Genomic DNA, 15909 nt, shown 5'->3' on the forward strand with positions numbered 1-15909 from the left:
CAAGCCCATAGGAGGAGTTTAAATCCACCATCATCATCATTTAGGTAATTACCCTATTTACATGGGCAGTAGCTTTCAGCAGGAAGCTAGACGGACAATTGCAGTGGCATCCTAAACTACTGTAATAGGAATTATCCCTCGTTAATCAAATACCTGAGTTCATTAAATACAACATTAAAAAATAATGTATAAACAACTGTAGAAGAGTAAATGTCTCTTACAGTGGATTAGCTGATCTAGAGAAGAAAAAAGAATAAATGACCAGAAGCTGAAACTAAAATACAAAATAGCTCTATAATCTCTTATTTGTTTCCAATGGAAATACATAATTAATCATACCATTACCACTGGCATACTTCAAAATTGAGACAGTACACATGAGCCATAGGTTTCTGATCTAGATGCACAGACTCAGGGAAATTAATGGCCAGCATTAGGCAGAGGGACAAACTGTATCAACATAGAAGTCTCTTATTAAGATAAATCAATTGCTTCAACATGTTTCAGCAAGAATAGTCCACTAGAATCAGAATGTAAATAGCAGCATAAAATAAGGTGAGAGATCTGGTAAAGATCTCTCTAAATACTCTACGAGTATTAGAGAAATTCCTCTAAAAGCAAGCAGCTTCTGTTAATAAAGCAAAAAGCCCTGGCAGCTTACTACCCGCTACCATTTTCTTTTTTTGCAAGACTGTTTCCCAATGGTTTATTTACACAAGAAAAGCAAAGTTATGCTCACATAACCTTACTTTAATAATTTAATCATAAAAATTACCAATAAAGCAATATGTTTCTCCCTACGTTCTGTTTTTTCACACATATTCATTGGGTTGTCCTTATGCTATCACTATTTCATGCACCAAGGAAGGGTTTAGAAACATGAAAAAGTAGAACTCTATCATGCATAAAGTGGGGCAGGTGAAATATTTACGTATATATAATACACTCAATATATTTAACACACACAATGACATAATGTAAATGCACTAAGACTGAGCACAAGCAATTTGCACACAGCTTTTTTCCAAGCTGAATCGATTACAAGCAGAATACCTCTCAACTGCAAATATTTTATTTATTACATTTATATTTTACATATATATATTTATTATTTTATATATTAATTATTTTATATATATTATTTATATTAATGTTATGAGAACATTGAAAAACAAGATGGTTTTGTTAAGAGAAAAGAAGAAAAAAACTTTAGACACAGACTAATTCCTTCAAATACTGTTAACCAAGAATGTGATTTATCTTCACTAAGTACCTTAACAAAAATAATTTTTAAAAATAGCAAACATTCTATAAAACTATTTGGCTGGAGGCTACAAGCAAGAAATGTAACCAGCATATATTACACAGCCATCAAAACACAAACCAAAAGTTCCTGTTTTACAGGGACACCTGTATTTAGGAAAACTGGCAAGGTTTCTGCTTAGTCCAGTAAGCAAAATTCAAGCCTTCTGCAGACAGAGCACAAGTATTATATGATCTGGAATTAGTCTTTTTCATAAATTGTTTAGAACAAGAGGATTTGTATTTCAGAAACTGTGATTTTGGAGGTAGATAGCTCTTCATTTTAGAGCCTTAGCACCAATAATGAAATCTGATAACTGTCTTTGAAAAGCCATTCACTGGACTGATCATCTCAAATTCGTGTGATCACAAATTTGATCAGAACTCATTTTATTTTAGCCATATTTCCAGATTACTGTGTTAACAAAGCCTTACACTGCAAAATTAGAACACAAAAAACCCAATCTTGATCTCTTGGATGATTTTAAAATGAGGGTTCTGTGGACGTTTATGAGCTATGTCTAGAAAAAACAATTCTCACACAGAATTTGTCCATCTTGACTTCCCACACAAGGTAAAAGTGTTTTTTTAAATGAATTCTATTCCTGAAAACTTTACTTTCTTGCAGCACCATGCATTATTCCTATTTAGTCCAATACAAAAAATCAGAGGAAAAGCTAACAGATTTGTGAGGCACATAGAGGGAAGCAACCTCCAGTGTTTTTTGCAAGTTTTCCGACCTTTCAGTAGTATAAGATTTTTCAGATTTAACTAGCCTGTTCACTGTTCTCCTGACTATCTCAAACTCCTGGTTTAAAACTCCATCCAAAGTATGTAGAAATCATTCATAAACTTACATTTATAATAACCACACATTCACATCTAGTAGCCAGTACATTTGTTTCTTGGGGGAGGGCAGTGTTAGGGTTGGGGTGGATTTTTTTCCCTTTTAAAGGTAAACCCTGCAACACTGGATAGAAACACAAGGAAACTTCACAGACTCCTTCTACTGCCTACATGTACAGTCTCAACTGCAATACTTGAGCCTCACAGTTCCCACAGCAATATCCTGATTTATTTCTTAATGTTAAAGCCTTTCCCTGTAGAGGCTAAACTTTACACTGTCTCTTTACTTCCTTTTAACAAGTACTTCTAGAAAAGCCTCGTTTTCCTCAGGCTACCAATGCTTCATAGATAAACATGGCTTAAATTTTTCTGATAAATAGGATGCTGGAGGGATCCCAGAGCCACATCTCCCACAGCTTAACATTTAAGTGCATAACTAAAATGCTTCAGTGAGACGACCAATTACTGCAGTTCTCTTACTACCGCACAGAACTGCTCAACACCACACGGAGCTATGAGATTCCAGAAGCCATTTTTAGCCCAGGGCACTAGGCCAAAAATAACCTTTTCAGTTCTCTAGGAGCCAAGTGTACAAAGATATGAAAACTGGCAGAAGAAATACAGCACTTCTTGCCAAAATACTGATTTTTTTTATTATTATTATTGTGTAAAGCTGCTACTTGTTTATATTACCTAACTCTTAACTGATTGCAAATCTATAGTGATATTCTTTTTGAGACTATTTCTGAGTTGTATATCTGTGCCAGATGCTACTATAGAGTGAGTTTCTGCATTGTGTTAATACATTTAAAACCACTTCCAGGACTTAAGACCTTAATGGAAGCTCCACTGCTATCCCAGCATCTTCCAGAAAAAAATTAATTCAAATGCCTCAACACCCATTCTTCAAGGTATCATACACTAACAGTTAAAAAAATATAATAATCCCCACAAAATACCAGAGAACCAAAGCTGGATTCCATTCACAGTTTTGCCTCTGTTCTGTTCCGAGATTTGGATTAAGCCATTCAAAATTCCTGCTTCTCAGTTTTTCCGATCTATACAACCAGGGAAAACCTGGATCATTATAGAACAATGAAATAACTCACTGAGCAAGATTTGCACAGTAATTTTTTAATGCAAACATAGAGCAAGATCTGCGCTGGGAACAACTAAAAGTAGCAATCTTTAAGTCATTACATTAACAACCTAAAGACTTAAGCTTTTAAAGTCATTACATTAACCATCAATATAATTACATAAAAGGCTTTCAAATTACAAGAAATTCAAAAGACTACTTTCTCTACACTTAAAAGTTCCTGACTGGTTGGCTGAATGTCAAAGCCACATAGAGCACACTTCAGCAGAGCAGTAATAGCAGCAATATCATGATACAAAAGTGTCTCATGGTCTACACCATTACAGCGTCTATCTCATCTCTAAATTCCCTTACAAAAGTGTTAGCAAACTGAAGTTACTGGTTATTTTAAATTAGTTCATATTTTCTTTCAAACCATAAGATCCACACCACTTGCATGAAATTTTTTTGTGGAGAGTCTGTCAGATTATCTTCACTTTTTATGGTAAATTTGAGGCAGCAGATTTAAAAAAAAAAAAAAAAAAAAAAAAAAAAAAAAAAAAAAAAAAAAAAGGCAGTTCTGAAGACTGGGGAGAAACTTGCCATTTTTTTCTTTTTTTTTTAATGAAAACCAATTTTAGACTCTGCAGCCTTTTTTGTACCCCCAAATAAAACCTCAGAAAAATAACATATAAAACCACATATTGCCAAATTAACATAACAGTTTCCCATCACATTTCAAAGTTCATACAATGAATGGAAACATCCATTATAACATTGCTACAATTCAGTAAATCAATCTGCATTTCTGCACATTATGACTAAGAAGCTACATCATCATATTGATGCTGTATAGAAACTAGAAGGAACTGGTACTGATGGGTCTCAAAATCAGACAAAATATGGAAACATTTCAGATGGACAGCACAAGGATATTCTTGGTCTGAATTTTATTTCTTTAATTCAAAAAATTATCTTCCTTCAAACACATGAGTAAGCAGAAGGAAATAAAAAAACACGTCTAGCAAACCTTGCAAGTGACAGGACACGTGTGAGTGAGGAAAAACCAAGTCAGTAACACAGGGCAATCTAAATGGCTGCTAAGTGCAACACAAGCAAGGAGCAGGCATTCAGCCAGACTGGAATTCAAACCTTGGAAAGGAGATCACAGACAAAACTTACCAAGCAGGGAAACCACACTGTGCGATGTGGAAGGCAAAAGGACAGTTTTCTTCAACTGGGATGAACTCAAGAAACAACAACAAAACAAGCAAACAAGAAACCCTAGCAACACAACATAAAACAAGCATGGGAAACTCCGGGTTAAGTTGCTTCCCTTGATCAATCACAGCTGTATTTAGTAACCAGGGCATCCTTGTCCTGCCTCAACTGCTGAGAAAGCTCCTTTCAGCTCCGACCAGACACCCATTTCAGAAATCTTCACAACTGTCTGCATTTTTTAATTATATAACATATGAATGATACTATGTTCTTCCTCCTTCCCTACTGAATAGACAGACAGCTTTGTTGTTAATAGCCTTGCCCTGCCTTAAAAAGACCGAATTGAATCAATTCAGCTAAGCCTCGCTGTTTTCTAAATTTTCAAAATACAGTAATATAACAGCAGCAATGTTATAGTCTGTAGTTCAATAATCCCTATTTCTCCTGACATTAAGTTTTTAAACAGTTAAAAGTTTAAATAGTACAAAAAGTCATCTTAATAATAAAAGCTTTGCTGACCATGATAACAATTGCATTGTCTTTAAAATCTAACATAAGGTTCTTACTATACATAAACTACTGCATTTGCAGGTTAGGTATCTTGCCTTACCCTGGTAAAGTTTATCCAAGGGTGTACTCCACTCCACTTCTTTCCTTGGCTTAACCTCTGATTCAATTTCCTTTTCCTACCCCATTTCTTGCTCATTTTACAAAACTTCTCCATCAGTTTCGGTGATTTATCTTTGCACACACATTTTATGAACATGTTTCTTTCTGTTCACCAAAAAACAGGTCCAGCTTCTTATTCATGCTTTTCTCTTCACAGTTAAATGTGGTGGGGTTTTTCCTCCATCTTATTTATTTTTCATTTTTACTTTTTGCCTGTCTAATGTAATGCTACAAAGGAGAAGTGTCATTTCAAATAGCACAACCAAAGATGCAGACTCTAGATGCTAAAAAACCTCACATCTGTTCACACACGGCAAATGGAAGTGAAAGTGTCATTTGCAGTCACTTTGTCACTTTTGAAACATACTACTTTAGAATATAAACTAGTATTATGGTAGAATTTTAGTATTGTTTACAGTATAAAGAAATCAAGTCACATGCTATGTTTAAATATACTTCCAAAATGTACTTCACTGAATTCTATTTCTTTATTTCAAAAAATTATTTACCTTAAATCCTCTACACACATATTAATGCCAGCTGCTCCAGCAATGTCACCTCCTACCAAAAATAAGTATTTATCCGGTAACAACAGTAGAAAACCCCTAGTTTTTATAGTTAATTCCAAAACCTAGAAATTAAATCTGTTACTAATCTAATATTTTAAAGCACCATCGTCCTGAAAGGAAACAAAAATATTACAACTACTGCACTTCACACCAAGGAATAAAATCACCTATCTACAGAAAATCAACATAAAACCTTATCCATTCAGCAGCACAGGTCACTGCTAATGTGGGGCTCCACTATTTTGCTCTTGTTCTCTTCTCATAAAGACTCTATTCTGATATTTAAAACCTCCAGATACTTCCAGTAAATTCTCTAACCATTCCTAGAACAACTACCTCACTTAATCATCATTAACTTGTCAGTTAGTTTTTAACTCAATCCATACAAGCTCAGCTGAACATGAAACACTTCATGCAGCTTCAAAAGCAAGTGCAAACCTCAGGCTCCAAATTCAGCACAAAACTGACCCCCACATGGCTCTGCCATGATCATCATCTCACAAGTTTTGACTTTCTGTTTTTTCCTTTAAGAATATTTCTCTCACAGCCTAGGATAGGAGGACAAAAGACTGTTATTGTTATTTCTATTTTTAAATAGTTAGGAGGTTTACAGGCATTAGGGTGTTCTGCACCATACAAGGAAAAAAAAGAATAAAAAGCTGGCCAGCAAGACACCCTTAGAGAAAGACACTCAGGAGAAAGCATTAGAATTTCATAAATGAACTCCTCCCACAAAGACACATCTATGCACAAATTTAGCAGAAAGGAATTATTCCTCCAGAAGCTTAACTCCTCAGTACCATTCCAAAGAGCTGCCCTGATGTGTGTATAATACATTGAACAACATGGTCAGCAGAGAACAGTCAGAAGTCAGGAGCTTGAAAACCTGTTTCCGGTTTTGACAGTGATCAGGAGGGTAGACTTTCCATAATTCTAGTCTCAGCAGAACAAATTTAAGATACCTCTGGTCTAGGAAGTGTCATTTCAATTATTTAAATCATATTGATTTTAACTGTGAATTAGCAATCCAACCAGCTTGGGAATATTCACAAACCTAGTAAATGCTTACTAACAGTCAGCAAGAACACAGCAGGCAGAATGATGAGCAGTCAGCCTGTGGCCCAGAGAAGTTACTCATCCTTCCTAGAATGGTCATTCTGATACACCAAACACCAGTCTCTCCATCTCAGTCGATCTTGTAACTGTGCAAGCAGCAAATTCACTGGACCCTCCTTATGCAGACAAATGGATGCCAAGCTTCCCAAATTTAAATTCAACAGTTAGTATTTTAAAGTATGAATTTGAAACTATTATTTGTAATGAAGTCTGTAAATGTCATGTATCGTGGAGCCAAACAATTTTTTCCAAGTTCATCTGATTCTCTATGCACACAGTTCTAATTATTATGAACACAACTGGCTTTTCTCCTCAGTTTTACAGATTTCAGAGAATTATCCCAAGCCATTACATGAATTTCTCTTCTTTGACTTCATATATTTTCTTTCAATAGTTCGCAAGTTTTTATTCTCTATGAAAATTCTGCCTTTAATAGTATCTTCTTTTTATCTATTTCCTTTTTCAAACCTATATTGCACTGGCATTTGCCCCCTTCCAAGCCACAGGTCTACTGTGCAAATATTCATTCTAATTTTTCACAGCTGATTCTGCCTCAGCCTCTTCCACTCAGAGAAGTATTTGGTGTTTTCAAAACTCTGTATAGTAACTGTGTTAAGATTCATAGTCTCTCCTGTTTAAGAGATGTCTAAACCAAGATGCCTTTTTTGCTGAAGACACAACAGAAACAGACAAGGGAAGAACTAAAAGGAGACTCACAAACAATGTAGGGATATTTGGCTTCTACCTCCCACCAGGCCAGTGGTCACAGGCAAATGGATCTGCAAAAAATACTTGTCTAAAAGCATTTGAAAAGGAACCTGCTGCACCTTGACTTTCATAACAGCACTTCTGAGCTCTGAGTCAGTCTCTTCCAAGCAGACTGCAAGGATGCACAAAGTGACAATATTTTTACAAAAGCCTTCAGCTTTTATTCATTTACATGCACAGCATGTCCAAACATGGCAATTCTAGGCAGAGCCGTTTAAAAATCTGCCACCCTAAAGGGGAAGTTCACTTTGGGGGTAAAGGTTCAATCTGCAGCAGAGCCTACTCCTGATGAAACTGAGGGGTTTCACCTTTCCTCCTACCCAATGGTTTTTAGGATGGCATCCCTCCTACCTCTTAGCCCGTGCAGTTGTTTTGAAGCCTCTGTACAAAGCAAGCAAGTCAAGAAGAAAAAACAAACACAAGACACACACACAGAGTCAGCGGTAGAAAGCCATTAATCTGCTCAAGCCACATTCTGAAACAGTAACCAGGCAATTGTGTACTCATAATTTGTTCCACGCAACAAAGACAGTCCGAGCTAATTCTCTGTCATTTGGGCTGAGGAGATTCTAACAGCACCTGCAAAGTCACTGGCTACATTTCAGCTATAGGGGCATAAATCTCCAGACAAAAGAGGTAACTTTCAGAAGCACAACCGACTGGACTATGCAGCAAGAGAACTACTAGACTCTTTTCAATAGAACTCAATAGCCTTGATGTTTATAAGATCCACAAGCAAGGATATAGTCAGGCTTCAGGAAGAATAAAAGGGCCAAGAGGGTTTAAATGGTATTCTGCAGTTATAAGTTGCTATGCACATCAATGTTTCTAAAAGATCTCTCTTAGTTTGATAAAGCTCTTTCCCAAAGCATTGCTTATGAGTAAAAAACAGAAGCTAGAATATGCTGGCACAGAGATGTCCAGACAGGCCACACGATCAGGTGGCATCAGAAACTGTTAAATACATAACATTATTACATATACTGCTGGATACATAATAATGAATACAAAATTGATTTATCTTCATTTTTTAGCCATAAGAATTACATCTCCTAAGTTTTGCTGCAGGGTAATATTCAATTCATTGGTGATAATAAGCAAACACATTTATTCTCTCTCCCTGTCCTAATATACTTAAGATATTATTTATCTAAAAAAACAGTAAGCAAGGTTAGAAATCTTCAAATAAACACAGGAAGGCTGTAGGAAGGGATTGACTTTTGAAATTGAAAAGAAAGAGTTCTATTCTTTTTTAGCCTTATAAAGACATTTTTTAGTAATATGAATTTAGATTAAATGAGCAAAACAAATGGCTCTCAGCCTTGCCCAAAACCCCCACAATTTAATCAAAACATGAATTCAAAATTATGAATTTTTCTAAGTAATTATCGGAGAGAATTCTTAAAAGGAGAGAGGCATATCAATTATCTTTTTCTCTAGTGGCCAAATAACAATCAAATTCTAAACCAGAGTCAAGACAGTGGTCATTATTTGATATTTGGAAGTGTGCAGGAACACAAACAAACCAGTCTGGATGTGTGACACCCTGCACTTAGAACAGGTAGAACCAACTGTACATCTACTGCTGTAACTAGGAGAATTCTCAGATGTGAAGGAAGAATTATTTAATAAAGCAGGAGAAAATAAGTAAGAATAAATTAATTACAATGTCATGTACACAGAATCATAGAATGGTCTAGGCTGGATTGAATCTTTAAATGCCTTCTAGTTCAACTCCCCTGCATGGAGCAACATCTTTGACTAGATAAGGTTCCTCTGAGCACCATGCACATCATATTTAATTTTAAAAAAGGGGGGGGCGAACAAGAAATACTCCTGTTGTTGTTATCAGCAAAGAGGAATGAAAGGAACATATGTCACCTGAACCAGCATCAACGCTCACAGTGTTACTGTGATTTTTCAACCATCTTGAAAGCAAATCCATAGTTATACAGTCAAAACAACTATTTCAAAGATACTGCCAGGCAAAGGTGTCTTCAACACAGCACTGTCTGACAAGTACAGTCCACTTAGAAGCACTTTTAAAACATCAGATAAGAGCTCTTATCAAGAGAGCATTCTCTTGCACAAAAAAAACCCCCACATTACTTCCAAAATTTCGTACTCTCCAAAGTAGCAATCTAATTCTTCAATTTGCAATTATTTTCTAATAAATTCTTTAAATTACATGCTAAATTGTTTTCTTCTCTGCCAGGTCACTACCAGTAGCAGCAAGTAATCCCTCCTCATGTGCCTAACTCACCCAATAGAAATGGATGAAGCAGGTATTAACCAGAAAAAGTTCAGAGGATCTGTCTTCAGAAATACAATCAAAGCCCACAGAAGGAGGCTGAAGTAATACAGTAGGCAGTCATGGTTACATCTTTGGGGCCTTTGCTTGCTCTTTTATAAAGTAACATGCTTCCAGCATTCCTAGTGGTTTGGAGGAACATAATTGCATGCTATTACTTAAGAACTATGTGATTACTGCACCACTGCCTTCTGCACAACCCAGTCTGTAATAAAAGTGATAAGAATAGCATTTATTATTTTTGAAATGGTTTTTGCATTGCATCCACACTGATGTGGTTTAAAACATCTGACTTAACTCAAGACACTTTACATAGAGGTTTTATTTTCTTCTACCAGTACTGAACACCATGAAAACTCCATTCTGTGTGCAGAGATACTGCCTGAAAGTTCCATCTGACCAGGTCACTCAGCACTTGAGCAGAACTCTCAAAGACCGAGGCAGAAATGTTCTACCACATTTCTATAACCAAGATGTATTTAACGCAAAGAAAAGTCACAGAAGAAAAACGTAACAAGAAGGCACAGGAATAGAAAGTGACAAGTACATTTCAGCCTCTGTAGTTATTACAGAATGTAACTGCAGTAAGAACTAGAAAAATCAAACTATCCCATCCCAGCTGCTAAAGGCAAACAAGCCACATCCCTTTCGTAAGTGCATCAATTGCTATATAAAATCGGACTTCTAACTTCAGGAAAAAAATAAATGCATGAAACAGAGAACTTAAAGCTGACCACCCTTTTCTCTCTCAGACCTACAAAAAGCACTCAGAACCTTTCTAGAAAACAAGTCTGATAACATTTTATTTGAGAGCAGCTGTGGATTATCACTTTCTGAATCAAAAAGTATTTTCAGTTTGTAATGCTAAAACACTGTCAAGTGCAGACATGGTTTCAGTTTTCTGGAAATTCCCTGTTCCTCAGACCTCTAAACTCAACCCCCCTCACTAATCTCCTCTACATCCAGGAGTATTTTCAATTTTCAGTGAGACTGGCAATCCCCTCCTCCCCTTCAAAAAAGTGAAAGGCTACCCCTATCCCAATAACCAATGTTTCAGGACTTCAGAGACATGTCAGCACATCAGATCCGAAACTATTGAGTCACTCATTTCAAGGATCTATTCCAAGTAGTACAAGAAAGTTTTATACTATGCACATTTATGGAGAGGAAGCAGGAAAGAAAATTCCCATCAAGAGTTTGCCTCAAGAGTTTCAGAAACCTGGCCTTAAACCAAACATCTCTTCTGTTTATATATTTGTTATGTAGTGTATCAAGTTTTTTAAAAATGGATTTTTTTGAAATATATCAACACACAACTTTCAAGGCAGTTCCCATTAAACAGTTACAACAAGCTGTTACAAACAAAACCTTAAAGCAACTATAGATTAACACACTGTTCTTCTAAAAAGGGGCAATGATAAAAGGGCTGCTGCTGTCACAAGATTAAGGCATGGGTTGATCTACACTGCTGTTTATATCAAACAAAAAGAATGAAAACACAATTCTACACTCAATTTCATACTGAATGTCTTCCATGTAAACGCTGACAAAAGCACAATAATGCTTGAAGATAAAGACTATTTTTTCCTAGAAAAATCAGTAGAACAAGCAAGCATGTAAGAAGCAGGTGCTACCTACACACACTACACACAGCTCATACCTGTACAGAACATACTTACACAATACATAAATACTAACATGCAATCACTATCAATCAAACGATTTTCTTCCCAGTATATAATCTCCTCAGTATACAATTTGGTTTTCCAACAGTTTGGTTCAATACTAGGTCAAACTAAACAAGCACAATTTCTGGATTTCCAAACTATTTGTCTTGTGTTGGAGCATGTCTGCTAGACTTCAGCTTTAAAAAATAAATGAGATAAAAATGCCTTTCTTGGGATGACAAGCTGAAAATCATTCTTCTAATCACATACAGTTCCCCTACCATGCCTATCCCTTTCACATCTGCTACTGAGCCAGCTAATGGTTAGTACGGTAATTCATGCTATCAATTCATGCTAGTTTCATTCATCAAGCTTCCTTTGCTTTCTTTTAATTGATATGATGATATAGGTGCTCACACAGACCAATGTGAAATCCATTCAGAAACAGCCATCAAGTAACAAAGTTAAACAACAACACATGACACCTACCACACATCTGAGGCACTAGCTCTGGAACAGAGACAATAAGCAGGCAGCACATGTGTCTCCAGATACAGGAAGACATAAATGCCCTCATGTGCAGGAGTAGCTGAGAATTTAAATTCATGTTATCACATGTCTGCATGCAGGTATAGCACCTGCTGTTTTGTGGGACAAGAACAAGTGACTACACGCCTCTTGCTCTGCTGCCACAACACAACTATCTCCAGCAGGCAAATGGGCACACAAGGGCATGCAGAGGCTGTACCCTGAAGACCTTAGCAATACACTAATACATTCTTCTAATGTGGGTTAGCATCATTCCACCTTGTGACACCAGGTAAAGAAGGGATTAGGTTCCAACACCTGGGATCAACAGGGGCAGGAAAACTGGTATGACCCTTTGAGGTGGGTCTGCTTCCCTAGGGGAGAAATAAGTGTGCCTTTTTCATGTTGGAAGAAAGGCATGAGGGCAAGTTAACACAGACTGAATACCTGTCCCCCAGCACTCCTCCTGCCTGCAGGGTTTTCAGGCCTGTCCCCTCCACAGATCTACGTAATGATGGTGTCCCCCACTGTAGAATATCTACAGTGCCTGTGAAGACAGGGATTTCTCTCTACATTTGCCCTGGAAGATAGCATTACACGGACCTGGCACTTGCGGCTACACGACTGTAAGGACACTAAGAGGGGGGATGTCAACCCCAGCGCAGAACAAGTGGCATTTGTGAGAGGCAGCATGCTCCCTGCGGCACCTGCACAGCAAACAGCCTTCATACAGATGTGCCTCCACCTACGGCATGCTAACAGGTGCCACGTTCAGAGGCACATGAGTATCTCAGTGTGGTTACATAGTGACCTGCATCCCCTCCGTGCCAGGTAGGTTCACCCACGAGCAGCAGGACAGGTATCCACTCTGGCACTGTGTTTGCATTCCTCCCGCGGCTGAATCAAAGGTAGGCTGGCTGCCACCGCAAGCCTCAGCAGTCAGGGAAGGGTGGCACAGAGACGAACATTCCCCAGAGGGAGAAGAGGACAGGTGCGAGCAAGAATTCCCCACACAGTCCCCCAGTGTGCCACGGGAGAGGCAGCTCTGCCTCACCGAACGCCGAGCGGGGGGATGGAGGGGAGCGTGCACAGATCCAGCCATATGGAAGCAAACACCTACCTCATACACCAAGGCGGGGGGAATAAAGAAAGCACAGGGTCCAACGAGAGATGGGGGTGGGCTCGGCTTCCGTATGGGGACGGGCCCCGGGGGAAGGCGAACGAAAGGGTGGGGAGTGGGTGTTCGCCTCACGGGGAACTTGAGGGGCACCGAGGTGCCCGAGGGGGCGGGGAGGGGTCCCGGGCGGTCCAACAAACCCACCTTCCCCGCTCCCCGGCCGCCCGCTCCCTGCGCGCCCCCGGCCGCTCGCCCGGGCTCACCTGCCCGCACCGTGTCGGAGAGGTCGTGGCTGGGGGCAGCGGCGCTGCGCGGGAACTCCTTCAGCTTCCTGCCGCTCAGGTTGAGCCCCCCGGAGTGCGCCGCCTCCTCCAGCGCCCGCTCCAGCCCGCGGTTCAGCGGCGCCTGCAGACCCAGCGCTCCGCCGCCGCCGCCCACCCCGGCCGCCGCCGCCAGAGCGGCAGAGGGGAAGGGCTGCGACTCGCCTCCCAGCGTCGCCATCTTTCCCTCGCCGCTGGGGGTACCCGAGAGGGCCGTCGGACCTGCCTCCCTCCCTTCTTCTCTCCCTCCTCCTCCTCCTCCTCCTCCTCCCGCTCGCGGCGGCGGCGGCGCGGGCGGGGGGCGGAGGCGCGCGGCCCGGGCGAGGCGCGCCCACTGCGCATGCTCCGCCCCTCCCGGCACCGCTCCCCGCCGCGGCGCCGCCTAGCGGCGACACGCTGCTCCCGGAGCTGGAAGTGCCGGCGGGAAGGCGGAGAGGGGGCGGCTCTCCATTGTTTCCTTGCCGCAGCATTCCTTGTACAGCCGGCCCGGGAGGCCTGCCCGCCGCCTGCTTGGGCCCCTTCTGCCGGCCCCCGGCGGAGCTGTCCCCCAGCAGGGCCCAGGGCCTGGGTGGGTGGCGATGGGCGGCGGGGCGGTGTGGGCCTGCAGGTGTGCCGGCAGCAGCGTGTGCGGGCTCGGCTTTCCTCATTGCGAAGTTAAAGCTGCGAGGCCTTGGGCAGCGCCTGCCCTGCAAGAAGGGCTTTCTGTGCCGTGCTCCTCCCGCAGGCGCCGGTTCACACCTGTGTGTGGCTCCTGGGCACAGCCTGCCCCAGAGAGACCCTCGAAGGAATTGTGGCGACCAACCAAGCAAAGGAACCACCATCCGTTCAGTTTCCTGTGGGATGACCTTTCCGAGCGGGTGAGGGTTGGTTTATTTTCCCCTTCCTCTCTGCAGCTTGGCAAAGCTGAGCCCAGGAGATGGAGAGCAGCAAGGCCGAGTGTTCCCACAGGGGTTACAGAGTTCAAAGATAAAACAGGAATGGTGCACCATCACACCCGTGCTTTACAGACCATTACATATCACTCACTTACTTTGAGCCGTGGTCAATGGTTGACATTAAACCAAAGCCTTCCCAGCTCCAGGAAGTTCAACTACTGAGTGCTACAGGGACAAGGAAGACCTAACTGGCACAAGGAAATAACCCCAGGTTTCTGAAGAACAGGAGACATCATAGCAGTCATAACCAGAAAGAGCACTGGGGGAAAAAAGTGTTAAGAAAATGGGAAGAAGGGTGTTAGAGGTGGACCTTTTCACATAAAATACCATAGCATCCATTAAAAACTTGTTCTTTATAATTAAGATACGTTCTCGGTATCAGCATTTTTCATTTATGTTTTATATGCATTGTATCAGTGCAAAAGTGTCAGCAAGCAGCATAGCAGTGTTTTTAAAGAGATGCCTTATATTAAGGAAAGAGCTGTAAGGTAGGAGGGGGTTATTTTACAGTAATTACATTTATACTACACCTAAAATACAACCCCTGAGCCTAATCTCCATTGCAAATTCCCCTCATACCTACTACTGCCAGTTCTTCATGTTTGATGCAGAGATCTTAGCTTTTGGCATGCCTAAGTCAGTGTACTACCAGTTCAAGAAAATTTTGGATGCACCAGAGAGTAAATCTTGACAGCCTTCCTTGCAACAGTCCCTAGCTGAAATTAACCAACAGTTTACCACAACGTTTGTGCCCAGATATCACATTGCTTTTGACAAAGCTTGTTGGTGGGTTATGAAGATCGTATTACCCACAAATTTCCACTAGTCACAGCATGTTTTGGTTTTGTTAAAATGCTTAATTCCAGTTGGCGTGCAATCTTTGCATTGCTGCTGGAAAGCATAAAGAAAGAGATAAACAGCTACATCTTCTCAGCAATTTAAATAAAAGTGTTAATAAACAGTAAGTAATAAAAACATTATTCAAGTTGAATATACTGTGAATAAGAACTAACTGCCAGGCTCCCCCTATATTTTTAAATGCAATTTCTTAAATACAAGTTAAATGAACTAAGTACTATATTCTTATACTTTTAAAGAAATTCTGAAATACTGTAGGTTTTATAGCTCAATAAATGACTTTGCATGGGAGATTTCCTGTGTATTAAATTACCCAACATCATGGAATTTTATTTGGAAATTTTAAATATAGAGCTAAACATTCAAGCAGAATAGATGAAAAATTCCTCTTCCAGCATCAGGTCTTTACAGTCAGGAATCAGGCCTGTCTTCTGGTGAGGTTTGTGAAGCTCTCTCACCAGTAGAACACCACGTCCCTTCCTCCCCTACTTCTGGTAAGACAAAATTATTTCTGAAGCTGATTTTTATTTAAAAAAAAAAAAAAAAAAAAAAAAAAAGTTTTATTTTTCTCTTCGTCTGACCTCACACCGTAACACTAACGCTG

The 15909-nt window shown here is 40.1% G+C and overlaps 1 protein-coding gene across 5 annotated transcripts in view; it reads right to left on the minus strand.

Moving 5' to 3' along the window:
• LRCH1 (leucine rich repeats and calponin homology domain containing 1) overlaps window positions 1-13693 on the minus strand; it is a 117256-nt gene extending 103563 nt beyond the window's left edge. For all 5 annotated transcript variants that reach the window (XM_040056815.1, XM_040056813.1, XM_040056814.1 and 2 more), the window contains exon 1: window positions 13456-13693. In XM_040056815.1, the coding sequence (XP_039912749.1) occupies window positions 13456-13693 (238 nt within the window). The remainder of the gene's footprint in view (window positions 1-13455) is intronic.
• Window positions 13694-15909: the final 2216 nt, after the last annotated feature.

The sequence above is a fragment of the Hirundo rustica genome, chromosome 2, assembly GCF_015227805.2.
Source record: "Hirundo rustica isolate bHirRus1 chromosome 2, bHirRus1.pri.v3, whole genome shotgun sequence".
Lineage (NCBI taxonomy): Eukaryota > Metazoa > Chordata > Aves > Passeriformes > Hirundinidae > Hirundo > Hirundo rustica.